The sequence below is a fragment of the Mus caroli genome, chromosome 10 (genome assembly GCF_900094665.2).
Source record: "Mus caroli chromosome 10, CAROLI_EIJ_v1.1, whole genome shotgun sequence".
Taxonomy (NCBI): domain Eukaryota; kingdom Metazoa; phylum Chordata; class Mammalia; order Rodentia; family Muridae; genus Mus; species Mus caroli.
The window spans coordinates 57,237,924-57,255,634 of record NC_034579.1 but is presented as its reverse complement, the minus strand read 5'-3'; the positions used below and the strand labels follow the sequence as shown (position 1 = coordinate 57,255,634).

Here is a 17,711-nt window from a genome sequence, read left to right as displayed (position 1 = left end):
GCTCTTACCCACTGAGCCATCTCACCAGCCCCATACATGTTCTTTTTACATTGAAGTTTTACCATAACTTAAATTTTCAAATGCCTAGGAAGAAGAAAGAAAACGTCAAGAAGAAGTTGAACGACAGCGTCAAGAAAGAAGATACATTTTGCCAGATGAACCTGCCATAATTGTGCATCCGAACTGGGCTGCAAAAAGTGGCAAGTTTGATTGCAGCATCATGTCTTTGAGTGTCCTTTTGGATTACAGATTGGAAGATAATAAAGAACATTCATTTGAGGTAATGTTAACTTTTCAATGAGGATCCAAATGATATCACAGTTGCGACTGTTTAATGTATTTATTAAGTCCTTTGAGTGTTTCTTTGACTGCTTCCATGTTCTTGGTGTGTATTTATTCACCATTATTTACTAGGAAAAATCAGGTTTGTTTTCTAAGGCCTCTTATAGATGCATTACAGTATTAGATCTCAATTATTCTTTCTTTCTCATTTTGTTTTGTTTCTTCAAGGCTATCTCTAGTAGCTTTTGCTGACCTTGAAGTTGCTTTGTAGTGAGACTTAAATTCCTGGTCCTTTGCCTCTCTTCTCTCTGTACTGCAGTTACAGCCTATTCTAAGGCATTTTCTTTCTTTCTTTCTTTTTTTTTTTTTTTAAAGATTTATTTATTTATTATCTGTAAGTACACTGTAGCTGTCTTCAAACGCACCAGAAGAGGGTACCAAATCTCATTATGGGTGGTTGTGAGCCACCATGTGGTTGCTGGGATTTGAACTCTGGACCTTCGGAAGAGCAGTCGGTGCTCTTACCCACTGAGCCTTCTCACCAGCCCCTAAGGCATTTTCTTGAGAGTAATGTGTTCTTTTATCAGAGGGTAGATATCTAGTTGTCTTTATTTTATTTTTGTCTGTTGTATTGTTGTTTTGTCTCTGTGTATGTCTTCTTGACATGTGTGCCTGGTTCCTGTAGAAGCCAGAAGAGAGAGGGTCAGTTCCACATCTGGAGTTACAGCTGTTTGTAAACCACGGTGTGGGTGCAGAGACCCAAACAAGCTCCTGAAAGAACAGTGGTTGTCCTTAAGCACTACATACAGCTATTAGGTGGATAGAAGCTAGGGCCTCAGTCATGGCTAGACAGTTGCTTTTTCACTGAGTTACACTCAGAGCTCAGAACTTTTTATCAGATTACCCTTCCAAAAAGTAAGACAGAATAAATTCAATTATCCAGTATCAGAAATTGCTACCCATCTTTTCTGTGGGTTTTAGGCTAGCTTCCCTTGCAAGTCTTGCCTCAGCCTCTTAAGTAGTGTGTTTACAGTATAAGCCATCCAGTTGGCCTTTTACCTTCTTTTTAAACCTTCTTTCTTGATGATGGTGTAATGTGTTTTTGTTGCTGTTGTCGTTTTCTGTTTTTTGTTTTTAAGACAGGGTTTCTCTGTGTAGCTCTGGCTGTCCTGGAACTCACTCTGTAGACCAGGCTGGCCTTGAACTCAGAAATCCTCTTGTCTCTGCCTCCCAAGTGCTAGGATTAAATGTGTGTGCCACCACACCCGGCTTGATGGTGTAATGTTTTAGTGTTTCTTTTATAGAGTACCATTTAATAGAATTGAAAAGTTTGTGACTGAGTTGTAAGAGAAATTAAGTGGTATTATTTTTCAACCTAAAGTTTGTGTTCTGTCTTGTCTGTCTGTCTGTCTGTATCTCTCATCTAAATGAATCTCTTACCAGGTCTTTAGTACATACATACCTCTCTTTGGCCATGAAACACAGGTCCACTTTTTTTTGATATTCAAGCTCGTACCACCATGCCCGGCGCTTCTCTTTTGTTCGTGAGGAGGATTAAGATTAAACTCAGGGCCTTATATGTGCTTTGCAAGACCTCTACATTTCCTGTCTTCTTTTTACTTCTGAATAATCTTACCGAGTTTCTAGGCTGGCCTAAACCTCAATTTGTAGTCCAGTTAAGCCTTCAACTCACATTATTCTGTTTCAGTATCCTTACGGGCTACAATTACATAACTGCATCACTAAGCATTACTATTTATATTCTGCTTTTTTATTTATTCTCTTTATATGGTTCTGGTTTTTTGTGAGGTTGTGTCTCATGTAGCCCAGTGTGGTCTATCCTTGCTGTATGGCTCAGGCTAGACTTGAATTGCTAATTCTCCTCTTTCTACTGTTGATATATGGGATTACAGGTATGCAGCACTATATCCAGCTCTCAGGTTTTTTTTAAGATAGAGTCTCACATACCCAAGGATGATGGTGAACTGCTGATCTTCCTTCCTCATCTCTCAAATGTTGAGATTACAGGAATGTACCAGTAAGGTTAACAATATATAATTTTTGTCTTTAAAACATCTTTTGCACAAGGTATGATGACAGGAGTTTGAAATCCCAGCAGTCAGACCATGAGTTCAAAGCCAGCCTGACTACCATAAAAAGATCTTGTATTTTTTTTTTTTTTTTAAATTGTGCTAGACATTGTGGTACATGCCTTTAATCCCAGCACCTAGGAGGCAGAAGTAGGTGGATCTCAGTTCAGTTCGAGGCCAACCTAGTTTACACAGCCTGTGGTAGGACAGCAAGGACTGCTGAGAGAAACCCTGTCTCAAGTTTTGCATACCTCTGGTTCCCAAGGCCTGGAATTAATGGCATGTGCCACCACAACTAGCTCTTGGGGGTTTTCATAGTCTTCACATCATTCCCGCCCATTTTTATAGCTGTGGATCACTTCTTTATTTCCCTCCTAAAATATCCTAGCTCTGTTTTAGGTGTAGATAACCAGTGTGGTAAGACAGTGCTTATTTAATGACTTTTGCTGGACTTATTCAGTATTTTTGAAAGACTCAGGAGCCCCTCGCTCAGGCCTCAGGACAATAGCGGACAACCAAGAACTCACAAGAGATCAAGCTTGATGCAAACCACATGAGGCTTTATTAGGGGAAAGCTAGAGCTCTGGAGTCGACTCATATCCCACGCAGGGGTAGAGGAGTCGACCACGAGGGGAAAGGGGTCCCAGTTTTTATAGGCCCTCAGGGGAGAAAGGAGAAGGGGGGGAGTAGGGGATTTCCAGATCTAAACAATGTCTATTCTCAAGAAATGGGTATGGGAGGAGTACAAGGAAAGAGTCTGGTGCAGATAGAGTAATTCAGGATTGGCCCTGCTGTGGTTGCTGGGGAGATTTTCTGACTCTATCTTAGCAACCAATATCACAAACACCTGGCAGTGAGGTGCAGCACTGGGCACACACCTGGGTTCAAGGAATGGTCAAAACATTGGCAGACACATGGGTTCAAGGAGTGGCCAAAGCGTTGTGCACCTCTATTTTTCTAAATCAGGGAAGCTAGTTCTGCTAGCCATGAAATCTATTTTGCCAATTTCAGGGCTTCTGTGACCTTTTACATTCTGTCAGGATCGAGTTTGCTTGTATTAATGTTGATGTCTTTTTATAGGTTTCACTGTTTGCAGAACTTTTCAATGAAATGCTTCAAAGAGATTTTGGGGTTAGAATATACAAATCATTACTCTCTCTTCCTGAGAAAGAGGACAAAAAAGATAAGGAGAAGAAAAGCAAGAAAGAAGAGAGAAAAGATAAAAAAGAAGAAAGAGAAGATGATATTGATGAACCAAAACCAAAACGGAGAAAATCAGGCGACGATAAAGACAAAAAAGAAGACAGAGATGAGAGAAAGGTCTGTAATTTCTAAGATAGTCAACAACACTTAGAAAGTTTTGGATACTACCTCTAGATGGTAACAGAGTGTTGAGTGGTGTGTTGGATATTTGACCCAGACCACATGAGACTGACTCAAAAAAACTAGAGCTGGGTTTAGGCCCACATACTTGTATTCCTACACACAGTGGTGGAAGGAGTTCTGGTCTAGCCTGAGCCACATAACAAAACTTAATAATTTTATATATATGAATTATATGGTTTTCTGATGTTTCTTTCCCTCTTTCCTCCTCCTTTTCTTTCGTTTTTTCCATGCTTTTATTTCTTTTTACACTTCCTTCCTTCCCTCCTCCCATGTATGCTTTCCCTATATGTGTATTTATGCTCCATGTGTATGGTTGCTGACCTCTGACTAGAGGAGCGTGGGGATCCCCTGAGACTGAGGTTAGGTTACATAGAGTCATGGAGCTGTCCTTTGGGTACTGGGAGCAGTCCCGGGAAGAGCCGTCAGCCCGGTCCTCCTTTCTTGTTTCTAAGTTTTATTTAATACACCTGGCTTACTCCTACGTTTAAAATCATTACTTGTATGTGTACATGTGTGCATAAGTGCGTGTGTGTGCATGCAGGAGGTAAGAGGGGTATCAGATCACTTGAAACTACAGTTAACAGGCAGTTGTGAGCTGTTTGGTATGGGTGCCTGTAATGGAACTTGGGTCCTTTGCAAGAACACTGTGATTTTTTTTTTTTTTAAAGATTTATGTATGTGGGCTGGAGATGGAGAGATGTCTAAGCAGGTAAGAGCACTGACTGCTCTTCCAAAGGTCCTGAGATGAAATCTCAGCAACCACATGGTGGCTCACAACCATCCGTAATGAGATCTGACACCCTCTTCTGGTGCATCTGTAGTCAGCTACAGTGTACTTCCATATAATAAAAAAATCTTAAAAAAAAAAAAGATTTATGTATGTAAATCCACTGTCGCTGTCTTCACACACACCAGAAGAGAGGGCATTGGATCCCATTACAGATGGTTGTGAGCAACCATGTGGTTGCTGGGAATTGAACACAGGACTTCTGGAAGAGCAGTCAGTGCTCTTAACTGCTGAGTCATCTCACTGGCCCTCTTGTTTCTATTCTTTTCTCTTTCTCCCCCCCCCCTTTCTTTCTGTAATTGGCTGTGACCTCCTCATTCTCCTGCCTTCACCTCCAAGTTCTGAGATTACTGCCGTGCCCCACCCTGCCACATTTGAATAGGTTATTATTATGAGAAAGCTAATTGGAATTGTTAGAAATACATCTGTTTACTGCGCTTGACATTTACTTACTTTGTTTTTCATGAGATATTGCTTAATTTTAAGTCATCTTAAATTACAGAAAGAAGAAAAAAGAAAGGATGATTCTAAAGATGATGATGAAACAGAAGAAGATAACAATCAAGATGAGTATGACCCAATGGAGGCAGAGGAAGCTGAGGATGAAGATGATGGTATGCATGCATCAGATGCCCTCAGTGCTGTAGAGTGGACCGCATATTTTCTTTGTTGTTTTGTAAGACAGTCTTACTTTGTTACTGATACTGGCCCAGGTTGGCTTTGGCCAACATTGTTCTGCCGCAGTGCCCCAAGTGAGAGCTGTGATTACCAGCTCATCCCACCACACCCAACAGTTGTAAGTAATAATTGAACACTTGCTAGTGTTTGCCCTTTCTGTTTCATCAGTGCTAGTGGCATTTTAGTTCTTTTTGGGTCATTTACTGTGGCTAGTGTGGAAGCCAGCTGTGAACCACATGCATGCCCTGTGCTCCTGGGAGTCAGGAGAGGGCATTGGATCTCTTGTAACTGGAGTTATATATGATTGTGAACCACCACGAGGATCCTGGGTCCTCTGCAACAGCAACAAGTGCTTTCAAAAAATGTTGGCCCAGCCTGGCAGTGGTGGCGAACGCCTTTAATCCCAGCACTTGGGAGGCCGAGTCAGGCAGATTTCTGAGTTGAAGGCCAGCCTGATCTACAGAGTGAGTTCCAGGACAGCCAGGGATATTCACAGAGAAACCCTGTCTCGAAAAACAAAAAAAAAGTTGTGCTGACCCATTTCTTTAGGAAATAATAGATTTAACAAATAAAAATTTGTTTTCAGTTAGTGTCTGAAATGATGATTAATACTGTAATCACAAGGGTGGGTATCAAGTCTGTTTCCACGTTTGTTTTACAGATAGGGAGGAGGAGGAAGTAAAGCGAGATGACAAAAGGGATGTCAGCCGGTACTGCAAGGACAGAGCTGCGAAAGATAAGGTGAGTTTTCTTCCATATTCTCTAGAAAATCACAATTTCCTTATCTCACACTTACTGCTTTTGGAGTATTTGTGTCTCTCAAGCTGTTTTTAATTTTGTTTTGTTTTTCATATTCATGTACAAAATCTATTCATTTTAGCCCAATCTTTTTAAGATTAGTGCTTTCTCATATAAATAGAACCTCAATTTCTCTTTTTTGTGTGTGTGTATGTGTGTGGTAGTAAAACTATATACCATTTCTTGTGTGTGTTTTAGGAAAAAGAGAAGCCTCAAATGGTCACAGTTAACAGGGATCTGCTAATGGCCTTTGTTTATTTTGATCAAAGTCATTGCGGTTACCTTCTTGAAAAGGATTTGGAAGAAATACTATATACTCTTGGACTGCATCTTTCTCGGGCTCAGGTAATCAGTTGATCTTAGGATTTTTTTCCTTTTTGGTACTCAGGATAGAAGCTAGGGCCTTAGTCATGGCCAGACAGTTGACCTTTCACTGAGTTACACTCAGCTCAAAACTCTTTTCAAGTTACCCTTCCAAAAGGTAAGATAGAATAAATTCAATTATCCTGTGTCAGAAATTGCTACCCAGCCTTTCTGTGGCTGTTAGGCTAGTGTTGCAGACTCTTTTTTTTTTTTTTTGGTTTTTCGAGACAGGGTTTCTCTGTGTAGCCTTGGCTGTCCTGGAACTCACTCTGTAGACCAGGCTGGCCTCGAACTCAGAAATCCGCCTGCCTCTGCCTCCCGAGTGCTGGGATTAAAGGCGTGCTCCACCACGCCGGGCTCCCTCCCCTCTCTTTAAACCTTCTCTACAGTTAACTTTTTAAAAGAAATTATCTTTTTTGTTTTTATTTATTAATTATACATAAGTACACTGTAGCTTACTTCAGACACACCAGAAGAGGGAATCAGGTCTTGTTACAGATGGTTGTGAGCTACCATGTGGTTGCTGGGATTTGAACTCAGGACCTCCAGAAGAGCAGTCGGTGCTCTTAACTAATGAGGCATCTCTCCAGCCCCTCCTTTTCTTTTTGATTTTTGTTTTTCAAGATAGGTTTTCTCGGTAGCCCTGACTATTCTAGAACTAGCTCTATAGTCTCAGTTATTAAAGAAACTATCTTTGGGGCCAGCATGCTTCAGTGGGTAGAGTACTTGTTGCTAAAACTTGATAATATCATTTTGATCCTGGGGTCCAAAGAGTAGGAGAAACCCAGGTTACAAAAGTTCACATCTGGTCTGTTGCTGAGACACACACACTTCTTTTTTTAAGGTTATCTTCAGGGAAGGAAAGTTGGCACACTGGTTAAGACTGCATTGCTCTTGCAGAGAACCCAGTTCCCAACACCCAGGTCAGATGGCTGAGCACTGCCTATCTATGGGATATCCAGTACCATTTTATGTTCTATTCAATTTCCACACATAAAAAAATTAGTTGATGGCTTTTTGTTTGTTTTTTGGGTTTTAGTTTTTTGGGACAGTATATATCCCTGGCTGTCCTGGAACTCACTCTGTAGACCAGGCTGGCCTCAAACTCAAAATCCGCCTGCCTCGGCCTCTCAAGTGCTGGGATTAAAGGCGTGCGCCACCACGCCTGGCTGGCTTTTTTTTGTTTTGGTTATGGCAGTTTACCTGGCTGGCCTGGATCTCTGGTAGATCAGGTTATCCTTGAACTCAGAGATTAAAGTGCCTCTTTTTCCCTAGTACTGGGATTAAAGGTGTGCACCATCCCCTCCCAGAGACACCCTCACCCCTTTTTTAAAAACAGCTTTTACTTGAGAGCTTGCTCTCTCCCTCCCTCCCTCCCTCCCTCTTCTCCGCTGATGATACAGAACGCTCTTCTCTCCATAGAAAGAAAAAGAAAATTTGTTTACCCTTTCCTCTAGTCTTCTTCCTCAATACTTAATATCATCAATAACTATTTCTAGAGCTTTTTTGTTTGTTTGTTTGTTTGTTTAAAGATTTATTTTTATTTATTATATATAAGTGCACTAGCTGTCCTCAGACACCAGAAGAGGGAATCAGGTCTTATTACAGTCAGTGCTCTTAACCACCAAGCCATCTCTCCAGCCCCTTTCTAGAGCTCATATCTACACTCATATGTACATGACTATTTCAGTAGGTGACATTGTTTTGTATATATAGATGGGGGCCATTTTTAATTATTGGTTCTATCTTAAAAATGGAATATAGCGGAGTTCGGTGACTCACTTCTAAAACCTTGTACTTGTGTATCTGAGGTAGGAGGATCACTACAAGTTTAAGGCTTAACCTGACTGGATTTTAAAATACAAAAGAGAAAATAGACTTACACCACTCTCTACTTCACATTCCATTATATGGACGTTTATAACTTAAGTAGTCTTTCTATTGCTGGGGGGTGGGGTGAGGTTGTTTGTTTGTTGGCAGTGGTTGAGACAGGGTTTTTCTATATAGACCTGGCTGTCATGGAATTTACCAGGCCAGCCTCAAACTCAAAAGAAATTTACCTGCCCCCACTCCCAAGTGCTAGATTGCAGGCATGCCCCACCATGCCTGCTTTCTGTTTGTTTTTGTTATTTGGAATTAAGCATCATTTACTTTAAAAGTTTGAAGTGTCTATTGCACCTGTAATCTTAACACTTGGAAGCTGAGGCAAGAGTATTGAGTTTGAGGCCATCCTGAGGTGCTATATATGCCTAGCAAGACCATATCTTAAAACACTGGCCTTTAATTCCAGCACCTGGGAGGCAGAGGCAGATGGATCCGAGTTTTCAGCCAGCCTGGTCTACAGAGCAAAAACCAGGAGAGCCAAGGCTACACAGACCTCAAATCAATTAATCAATCAATCAATCAATCAAGGCTACACAGACCTCAAATAAACAAACAAACAAACAAATAAGCAAGTCCAATACAAAAACTGGGCTTGTGAAATGGCTCATTAGGTTAATATTCCTGTCCCCAAGGTTGTTGCTATGAGTTGGAGCCCTCCTATGACTTCACAGCACATGTGTACCTACACACAGAGAGAGAGAGAGAGAGAGAGAGAGAGAGAGAGAGAGAGAGAGAGAGAGAAAATAAACATTCCCAAAGGGATTTTTTAAAATAACTTAAATGTTCAGCTTATAAAGCAAATACTTAAAATTCTAAATACTGTCAACTGATTAGTAATAGATACAATGATCACAATGTATGCTTAACATTTTTGAAATTTGGAGGGATGAAGCAATGCACTTCAGGGCATCAGTCATTGCTTAAGAGAGACGACTCACTGTGCTTAGGAATCGGGTTCTTCTCCCAGCGCCCACCTCAGGCCAGGCACAGCTGCTGGAACTCCAGGTCCAGGGGTGCCTGGAGCACATGTGAGCGCAAACACAAGACATAGCAAAGAAATCAAAAAAGTTTTAAAAAGAAATTTGCTACAGCCAGTGTGCATGATGACACACACCTTTAACCCTAGCACTCTGGAGGCAGAGGTAGGTGGGTCTAAAAGCAGTGAAGCAAGGAGAGGCAAAGCCTGCTTCAGGCTGCAGATGTAAGTCAGTCACAGCCACTACCCAGTCTGCATCAGGCTCTCTACACTTCTCTTCACTTCTACAGTGAAGAGGAGTATTTGCATCTTAGTCATTTGTTTACTTGCATGTATAATAGGTAAAATAATTGTATTTACATCTTATTTATTTGCTTGCATAATAGGTAAAGAAACTTCTTAATAAAGTAGTACTCCGAGAATCGTGCTTTTATCGAAAATTAACAGACACCTCGAAAGATGATGAGAACCATGAAGAGTCAGAGGCGCTGCAGGAAGACATGCTAGGTTTGAGTGAATTAACATTTGGGCCTTTGTGGTTTCATTTGTTTTACCTTTGCCTTTAATTTGTTTTCAGGTCAGGTTTGTCCATAGAGCATGGGTTGACTTGAAATTGGGAGAACTGAGGGTTCTCCTGCCTTAGCCTCCTGAGTGCTGAAATTACAGGCATACACTACACACTGGCAGATCTTGCTTTTTTGTTTGTTTGGGTTTTTGGGGTTTTTTTTGTTTTTTGGTTTTTTTTTGTAAATCTATTATTCATAAGTGGCTAAAACATTTTTTATATTCTAGGAAACAGATTATTACTTCCAACACCAACAGTAAAACAGGAATCAAAAGATGGAGAGGAAAATGTAGGGCTTATTGTGTACAATGGTGCGATGGTGGATGTTGGGAGTCTCCTACAAAAACTGGAAAAGAGTGAGAAAGTAAGAGCTGAGGTGGAACAGAAGCTCCAGTTACTAGAGGAGAAAACAGGTGAGGTGCTGTTGGCGTGCAAGGACTTCCAGAGAACTTGTGGTTCTTTGTGTGTGACCGGGGGGGGGGGGTGTACAGATGGCTAGGAGTACAGACTGTTGTTGGCCATTCCATCGTAGCTACCCAAGTCCTCAGTAAGAACACTAAGTGCTCTGACTGCTGAGCCGTCTTGTGAACCCCTGACATTAGGTTTCATTATCTCTGTTGGTAGTTATAAAACTGCTTAGCTTTATAAGAACCTTAGCTTAGGGGCTGCAGAGATGGCTCAGCCATAAAGAGCACAGACTGCTCGTCCAGAGGTCCTGAGTTCAATTCACAGCAACCACACGGTGGCCCATGATCATCCTCAATGGGATCTGATGCCTCTTCTGGGGTGTCTGAACACAGCTACAGTGTGCTTATGATATGTAAATATAAAAGTTTATAAATATTATTATAAACAAATCTTTAAAATCTATAAATAAATATAATACATAAATCTTTTAAAAATCTATAAATAAGGGCTAGTGAGATGGCACAGTGGGTAAGAGCACCCGACTGCTCTTCCAAAGGTCCTTAGTTCAAATCCCAGCAACCACATGGTAGCTCACAACCATCTGTAACAAGATCTGACTCCCTCTTCTGGTGTGTCTGAAGACAGCTACAGTGTACTTACATATAATAAATAAATAAATCTTTAAAAAAAATCTATAAATAAATATTATTATAAATAAATCTTTAAAAAAAAAAACCTTAGCTTATGTGTCAGATTTTGAGACAGGCTCTTACTTTGTGCTAGAGTTGTAGGCTGGAGATGAAGACTTAGACTTTTTGATCTTTTCTAATCTCTTCTGGTACAACATAGATTTTACCATTTTCTGTTTCTCTAAATAGTCACAAAAATGGAACCATGAGCCTGCCACTCAGGAGACAAAGGAAGGTGGCTTCCTGTAATTTTGAGAAACTTAGTCTATATAACAAATTCCATACCAGCCAGACAGCTACACAGTGAAACTGTCACAAACAAAAGGAAAAGGAACCGAAGTTAGAATAACACTATCGAAAGCTCTTAACAGTTTGCTTCTTTTCTCTCTCTCTCTTAAGACAAAGTCTCACTTTGTAGCCTGGTCAGTCATGGAACTCACTATGTAGCCCAGGTTGGCCTCAAACTCACAGCAGTCCGTCCTTCTCAGCCTCAGAAGGACTGGATAGCACAGCTGTGTGCCAGCATACCTGGCTTGTGTTATACTTTATAACTAGTTAAAATAATTGAACTTTTATAAATATTTTACAGAATTGTGGGGATTGTGGGAGGTTGTTTGTTACAGTAGTGAAGCCTGAGTCAGGGCTTCTGGGGTTTAAGTGAATTGCTGCTGTTGAGGTTTATCCCTCAGGCTTCATTTGTCTTTCACCTGTGAGGCATGGCTAAAGTAAGGTTGTCCACACTGACTGTGACTCATCCAGGCATCGAATCAGTCAGCTCCTTTTGCTTTTTATAGTTTTTTATTTTTTATTACATATATATGTATGTATGTGGGCACATACACCATGGCCTGCCTGTGGAGGACAGAGGACAAATCATAAGTAGTTTTCTCTTTTTGCCATATATGATCAATATGGTGTATTTTGAAAAAAAATTTTTTTTGAACAGATGAAGATGGGAAAACTATATTAAACTTGGAGAATTCTAACAAAAGCCTCTCTGGTGAACTTAGAGAGGTCAAAAAAGACCTTGCTCAATTACAAGAAAACCTGAAGGTTTCAGAAAACATGAATTTGCAATTTGAAAACCAATTGAATAAAACACTCAGAAACTTATCCACAGTTATGGATGATATCCACACTGTCCTGAAAAAGGTGAGATGATTTGTCTTTTTTATGTTTTCAAGGTTTATTTAAACTTTTAACATTCTATTTCTTGCATTTTTAATGTAATTTAGTGTTACGGTCTTTATAGTTTTTCCTAGAAACAAATAGTTATAATATTCCTAGCATTTAAGCCTTCCAGAAACTATTCAAAAGTCATTCCCAAAGTGACTATTTTCTTTTGAAAATTACATATAATATGCAAGTGGTTTATATATATGTATTTATTAGACCAAATATTTGGTTAGATTTATTGCCTATTGGCCAAGTCCTAGATTGGTTGTCCTAAACCACTAAAATTCAAGAAAAATTGGGCAGCAATATATTAAAATGAATTAATGGATATTTATCACTCAGTCACTGAGTACTATTTTAAGCTAATTTCAGAGTAACAAGAAACTAATTAAAGTATACTTTGTTCCTATTTTATAGGATAATGTAAAGAATGAAGACAAAGATGAGAAGTCCAAGGAGAACGGTTCAAGTGTATGATAGATACAGTGCACTTGGCGATGAGTGTGTTAATAATGTACTATAGACAAAGTAATCATGAGACAGGAATGTTTCACAGCAGTGCATGTTTGATTTTAGTAGTATAAACATATATGTTAGTTCAAATGATGTATAAAGTTTTATGAATGTGAGTCTGCTTTTGAAAATTGCCTGTAATTTCTAGCATTCAAATTATTAAATACTCACTGAGTGAAGAGTTTAGGATGAACTTTGTTATAGTTTCCCCAATAAAGTTCATCAGTGTCATTGACAATGACACGTGATTACTGATGTCTTTATTGAAGTATCCAGAACACCTGCTTTTATTTATACAACTATTGTTAGTTTTATAGTTCATTTTTTAGTTTCAGTATACATCATAAATAGCATGCTCCTTAATATTTGCAACTTTTTTGAACTAATATTTTCAGCATTTAAATGTATTTGCTAAGAAGTCTGTTCCTAGACTGGGCCTGGTGGCACATTCCATTAATCCTAAGATTTTGAGTTGGAGGCCAGGCTGGTCCTCATAATGAGACCTGATCTCAGAAACAATGCAGTTAATCCAAAAGATCGTGCATCTAAAGCCCTGCGACTCACTTAGAGCCTAGAGTAAGAGTCGTGACGGCACTGTTGCTGCGCTCCCTACATTGTTTTACTTGCCCTGAATACTTCCATCTTAATTTTGAGAAGTTAAAAAAAAAGAAGCAGTGGACATCAAATGTACAGTTTAGTGACAAGCCAGTAGATTGTCAGTATGATTGATGCCTTAAGTCATTAATTAAAAAATATTTTTTTAATTAATCTGTGTAGTTCCTTCAGAATCTTGGTGGGTGTTTTAAGATTTAAAAAATAGGAAATACAATTTACTATAAATCAGTGGGTTTTAGTTGGGTAGATTTATTCTTCAGACCACATTTGATAATGAAAATTTTTAAGGTATTCTCTTGAATGGATGCTCCTCACATCTAGTTGGTAGAGGCTAAGCTTGTTGCTTACGGTCCTATGTTTTGTAGACAGCCCCAACAAGGAATTAATTATTCAGGCCCATAGGCCAGTAGTGCACAGCTGCAGAAACACTACAAAGGAGAGAGGGGTAGGTGGATTTTGTCTATCAAGTTACACTGGTAAATGCAAACTTTGCCAGGTGTGGCTCTCTTGTGAATTCAAGGCCAACCTGGTCTACATAGAGACTATCAGAACAACGACTAAATTTGTTCAAGGTAATTTGTACTTAAAAAGCTAGAAGAATGCTTCACTGTCATAAAAAGACGGTAAAGTGCCATGTTAGCCATTTATCTAAGCTAAATAGGAAATGCGACTCTCAGAAGGGATACCTTAAAGACCTCAATTTTTTTTTTGATTTTTAATATTTTTATTACATATTTTCCTCAATTACATTTCCAATGCTATCCCAAAAGTCCCCCATAGCGCCCCCCACTTCCCTACCCACCCATTCCCATTCTTTTGGCCCTGGCATTCCCCTATATTGGGGCATATAAAGTTTGCAAGTCCAATGGGCCTCTCTTTCCATTGATGGCCGACTAGGCCATCTTTCCATACATATGCAGCTAGAGACAAGAGCTCCGGGGTTCTGGTTAGTACATCATGTTGTTCCAACAATAGGGTTGCAGATCCCTTTAGCTCCTTGGGTACTTTCTCTAGCTTCTCCATTGGGAGCCCTGTGATACATCCAATAGCTGACTGTGAACATCCACTCCTGTGTTTGCTAGGCCCCGGGACCTCAATTTTTTTAAAAACCACTTTTTATTTTAAAATGTTTCTTCTTGTTTTCTTTGGAGAGGTGTTATTTGTTTAATTTATATTGTAAGTGTTAGATGATTTGTCTGCATGTCTATCTCTGCGACACATAACATACTCATGGTGGCTACAAAGGCTACAAGTGGGTGTTGGATTCCCTGGAACTGGAGTTCTAGGTGGAACTGAACCCTGCTCCTCTGGAAGAGCAGCACACTGCTGAGCCAGGTGTCTCATCCCATCCAGTCCAATGCCGCTGCCCACCCCGACACCCACCCCCAACACACACACATAATCTCTCTTTCTTCCCCACACCCCCAGTCTCTCCGTGTCCTTGGCTGTCCTGGAACACTCTTGAGACCAGCCTGACCTTGAATTTACAGAAATCTGCTTGCCTCTGCCTCCCAAGTGCACACCTAGTTCTTGAAACTTTTTTTATGTAAAAGACTATAATTATATAGTAAGGTATGTATTTTATGTGGTACTGTTGTGGTTGTTTTTGTTTTCTTTTTGATTTTAGCCTTTTTAAAAAAGATTTATTTATTATTATTATTTGTAAATACACTGTAGTTGTCTTGAGACACACCAGAAGAGGGTGCCAGATCTCATTACAGATGGTTGTGAGCCACCATGTGGTTGCTGGTATTTGAACTCAGGACCTTTGGAAGAGCAGTCAGTGCTCTTAACTGCTGAGCTATCTCTCCAGCCCCGTGTTTTGTTTTGAGACAGAATCTCCTATAACCCAAGTGTGGTAATTTATACCTATAACCTCATTTCCCAGGAAGTAGAAGCCAGAAGTTAGAAATTCAGGGCAACCCTTGGCAAATAAGTCCCCATTTCAGAAACACAAGGACAGCTACAGTGTACTTACATATAATAAATAAATAAATCTTAAAGATAATCCTTAGATACATTTCTTTGTAGACACCAGGTAAATGGCACTCACATCACCCAATGCCTGTAACTGTAAATGCAGCCCTTTGTTGAGCCTGGCCAGCTTCCCACTCCCGCTATTAGATCTTGTGTCTGTGAACAGTAGCTGTTGTTGGCCTTTGTGTTTCATCAGGAAAAGGACAGAATCTACTAACATGTGAGATTAATATTTGATAGCTATTCATTTTGTTTCTTAGATGCATAAAACAACTGTAAGCCAGGCTACATAAACATACACACACGATAAAAAGCAAACCACCACTTGCTGTTTCTAGCTATAACATAAATATTTAATTAAAGGAAAACCTACTTTGAACCATCCTTTCTTTACAGGAGACAAAAACCCTAGCCCAGGCCTCTCCTGTGCCATTTACCTAAGCCATCTGTTACTTATCCCGAGGCTTTCTGCCAGTGTCAGTTCAGTATTCATTTGCTTGCCTGACATCAGCTGTCTCCAGGAGATGAGTTGCTGTTTCTGAAGAAGGACCAGCTGACCAGTCATCAGTTCAAGAGCTTGGGTTTGTGATGCCGTGAGCTTCCTCCTGTGCTAACACGAGCCCGCAGCACCCAGCTTACTTCTGTTCCTAGGCTTGGTCAGCTTTCTTCTCAATCGCCAGGGACCCCACGTGTCTTCAGTTGATTGCATTCAGTGCATCAACAGCATACTGTTTCAGTTTGCATATTAACAGTTTAGACAGGGTCTCTGTAGCCCAAGTTGGCCTCAAATTCTTGAATGCTGAGATTGTAATATAGTGTGCAGCCCTGAGGGGCTGGAGAAATGGCTCAGCAGTTAAGAGCACTATGCTTTGCTTCCAGAGAGCCAGGGTCCATTCTCAGCACTTAACATGGCCACACACTGTAAGACCCTAAGGCGGGCGTGACCGCCCCCCCCAAAACACAATTTGATGACAGATCACTGCAATGACAAGAGGTTTGTTGTTCTGATACGTGTGGGGTTGTTCAGCCTCGCAGGGAGAGTCAACCCCGAATTCAAAAAGCACAGCTCTTTTATACTCTTTTTATGGTGGGTTATTATGATTGGTCAGCAGAGCAGCAGTACATTTTGAACTTACGGGTCATCTATTAATGTCACGGCTATAACGTCATGGGTAATTCTACCGGCAAGGTCAGGGCAGTTTGTGGTCTTGGAATTTAGTGAGAGGCGGGGCAGGGGAAGTTTTCTGGGAACTGCTATTTTGTTATGGTTATTTCTTCTGAGAATAGCTCATTTTGTTTGGCAGCTGTAGACTTAGTCATTTTTGACCGCTAGTTTGGAAAGTCCCCTCAGAAAGAGAGGGGCTGGGTGGCCTCGATGGAAAGTTCCTTCAGAAAGAGAGGGGCTGGGTGGTCTTGAACTTTGGATTCTATAACACAATCATCTTCAACTCCAGCTACAGGGAATCGGATGGCCTTGTTTGCCCATACTGAAGCCAGGCATGCTTGTAGTGCAAAGGCGTACAAGACACCCATACACATAGGATTTGAAAAGGGATCTAGGGCTGTAGGAGTGGTTTCCTGGTTAAGCTTTGAGCACCTGTCGCTCTAACAAAGGACCCGGGTTGAATTCATAGCACCCACATTGATGGCCTGCATATGGTGTATATGCATACATGTAGGCAAAGTGCTCATATCCAGAAAATCTTTGAAAAGGTGTTCTAGAGACCAAACAGGTCCATGGGCATCTAAGATAATGCTAAAATGCTGTATCACTGATATATTTATTTTATTTTTCTCATTTGTTTGAGACAAGGTGTCTCTATGCAGCCATAATAGACTTTGTACTTGCTATGTAGGCCAAGCTATTCTCAAACTCAAAGAGAAGCTGCCTCTGCCTCCAAGTGCAGGGATTGAAGCTGTGCCCCGTCACACTTGGCCCTTTGTTTTTGCTTTTTTGAGACAAGGTTGAGGATGACCTAAAGAACGTGATCATCCTGCCTGCATCTCTCAAATACCAGAACTGAAGATACCAACCACCATGCCTGGCTAGGGGTTTTCCTTTAGTAAACAGCGAACCAGTTCTTGTTTCCTGGGATACTTTGATCTACCACAGAATTTTATTTAATAAGCTGCCAGATGTGTCGACACAAACCTTCAATCCCAGCACTCAGGAGGCAGAAGCAGGTGGCTCTTCATGAATTCCAGGCCAGCCTGGTCTACAGAGTTTCAGGACAGCCAAGGCTATAGAGAGAGACGCCGTCTGAAACAGAACAAAACAAACCCACAGGTTTTATTAGACCCTTTTCATCCTATTAAAATAACGTGCATGTGAAATTACTTCCAGGACATTTTCAGTCACTCTAACATGAAATTAGGCTGCTTACAAATGCCATCTCCCGGGGGCTGGTGAGATGGCTCAGTGGGTAGGAGCACCCGACTGCTCTTCCGAAGGTCCAGAGTTCAAATCCCAGCAACCACATGGTGGCTCACAACCATCCGTAACGAGGTCTGGCGCCCTCTTCTG

General features: G+C 40.6%; 1 protein-coding gene across 5 annotated transcripts in view; it reads left to right on the top strand.

The window, feature by feature from the left end:
* Window positions 1-13,363, top strand: part of Ccar1 (cell division cycle and apoptosis regulator 1) — a 48,844-nt gene extending 35,481 nt beyond the window's left edge. For all 5 annotated transcript variants that reach the window (XM_029482504.1, XM_021173826.2, XM_021173827.2 and 2 more), the window contains 9 exons: window positions 89-280; window positions 3,453-3,692; window positions 5,048-5,159; window positions 5,885-5,964; window positions 6,220-6,366; window positions 9,631-9,751; window positions 10,037-10,222; window positions 11,853-12,058; window positions 12,500-13,363. In XM_029482504.1, the coding sequence (XP_029338364.1) occupies window positions 89-280; window positions 3,453-3,692; window positions 5,048-5,159; window positions 5,885-5,964; window positions 6,220-6,366; window positions 9,631-9,751; window positions 10,037-10,222; window positions 11,853-12,058; window positions 12,500-12,559 (1,344 nt within the window). In that variant the 3' untranslated portion in view covers window positions 12,560-13,363. The remainder of the gene's footprint in view (window positions 1-88; window positions 281-3,452; window positions 3,693-5,047; window positions 5,160-5,884; window positions 5,965-6,219; window positions 6,367-9,630; window positions 9,752-10,036; window positions 10,223-11,852; window positions 12,059-12,499) is intronic.
* Window positions 13,364-17,711: the final 4,348 nt, after the last annotated feature.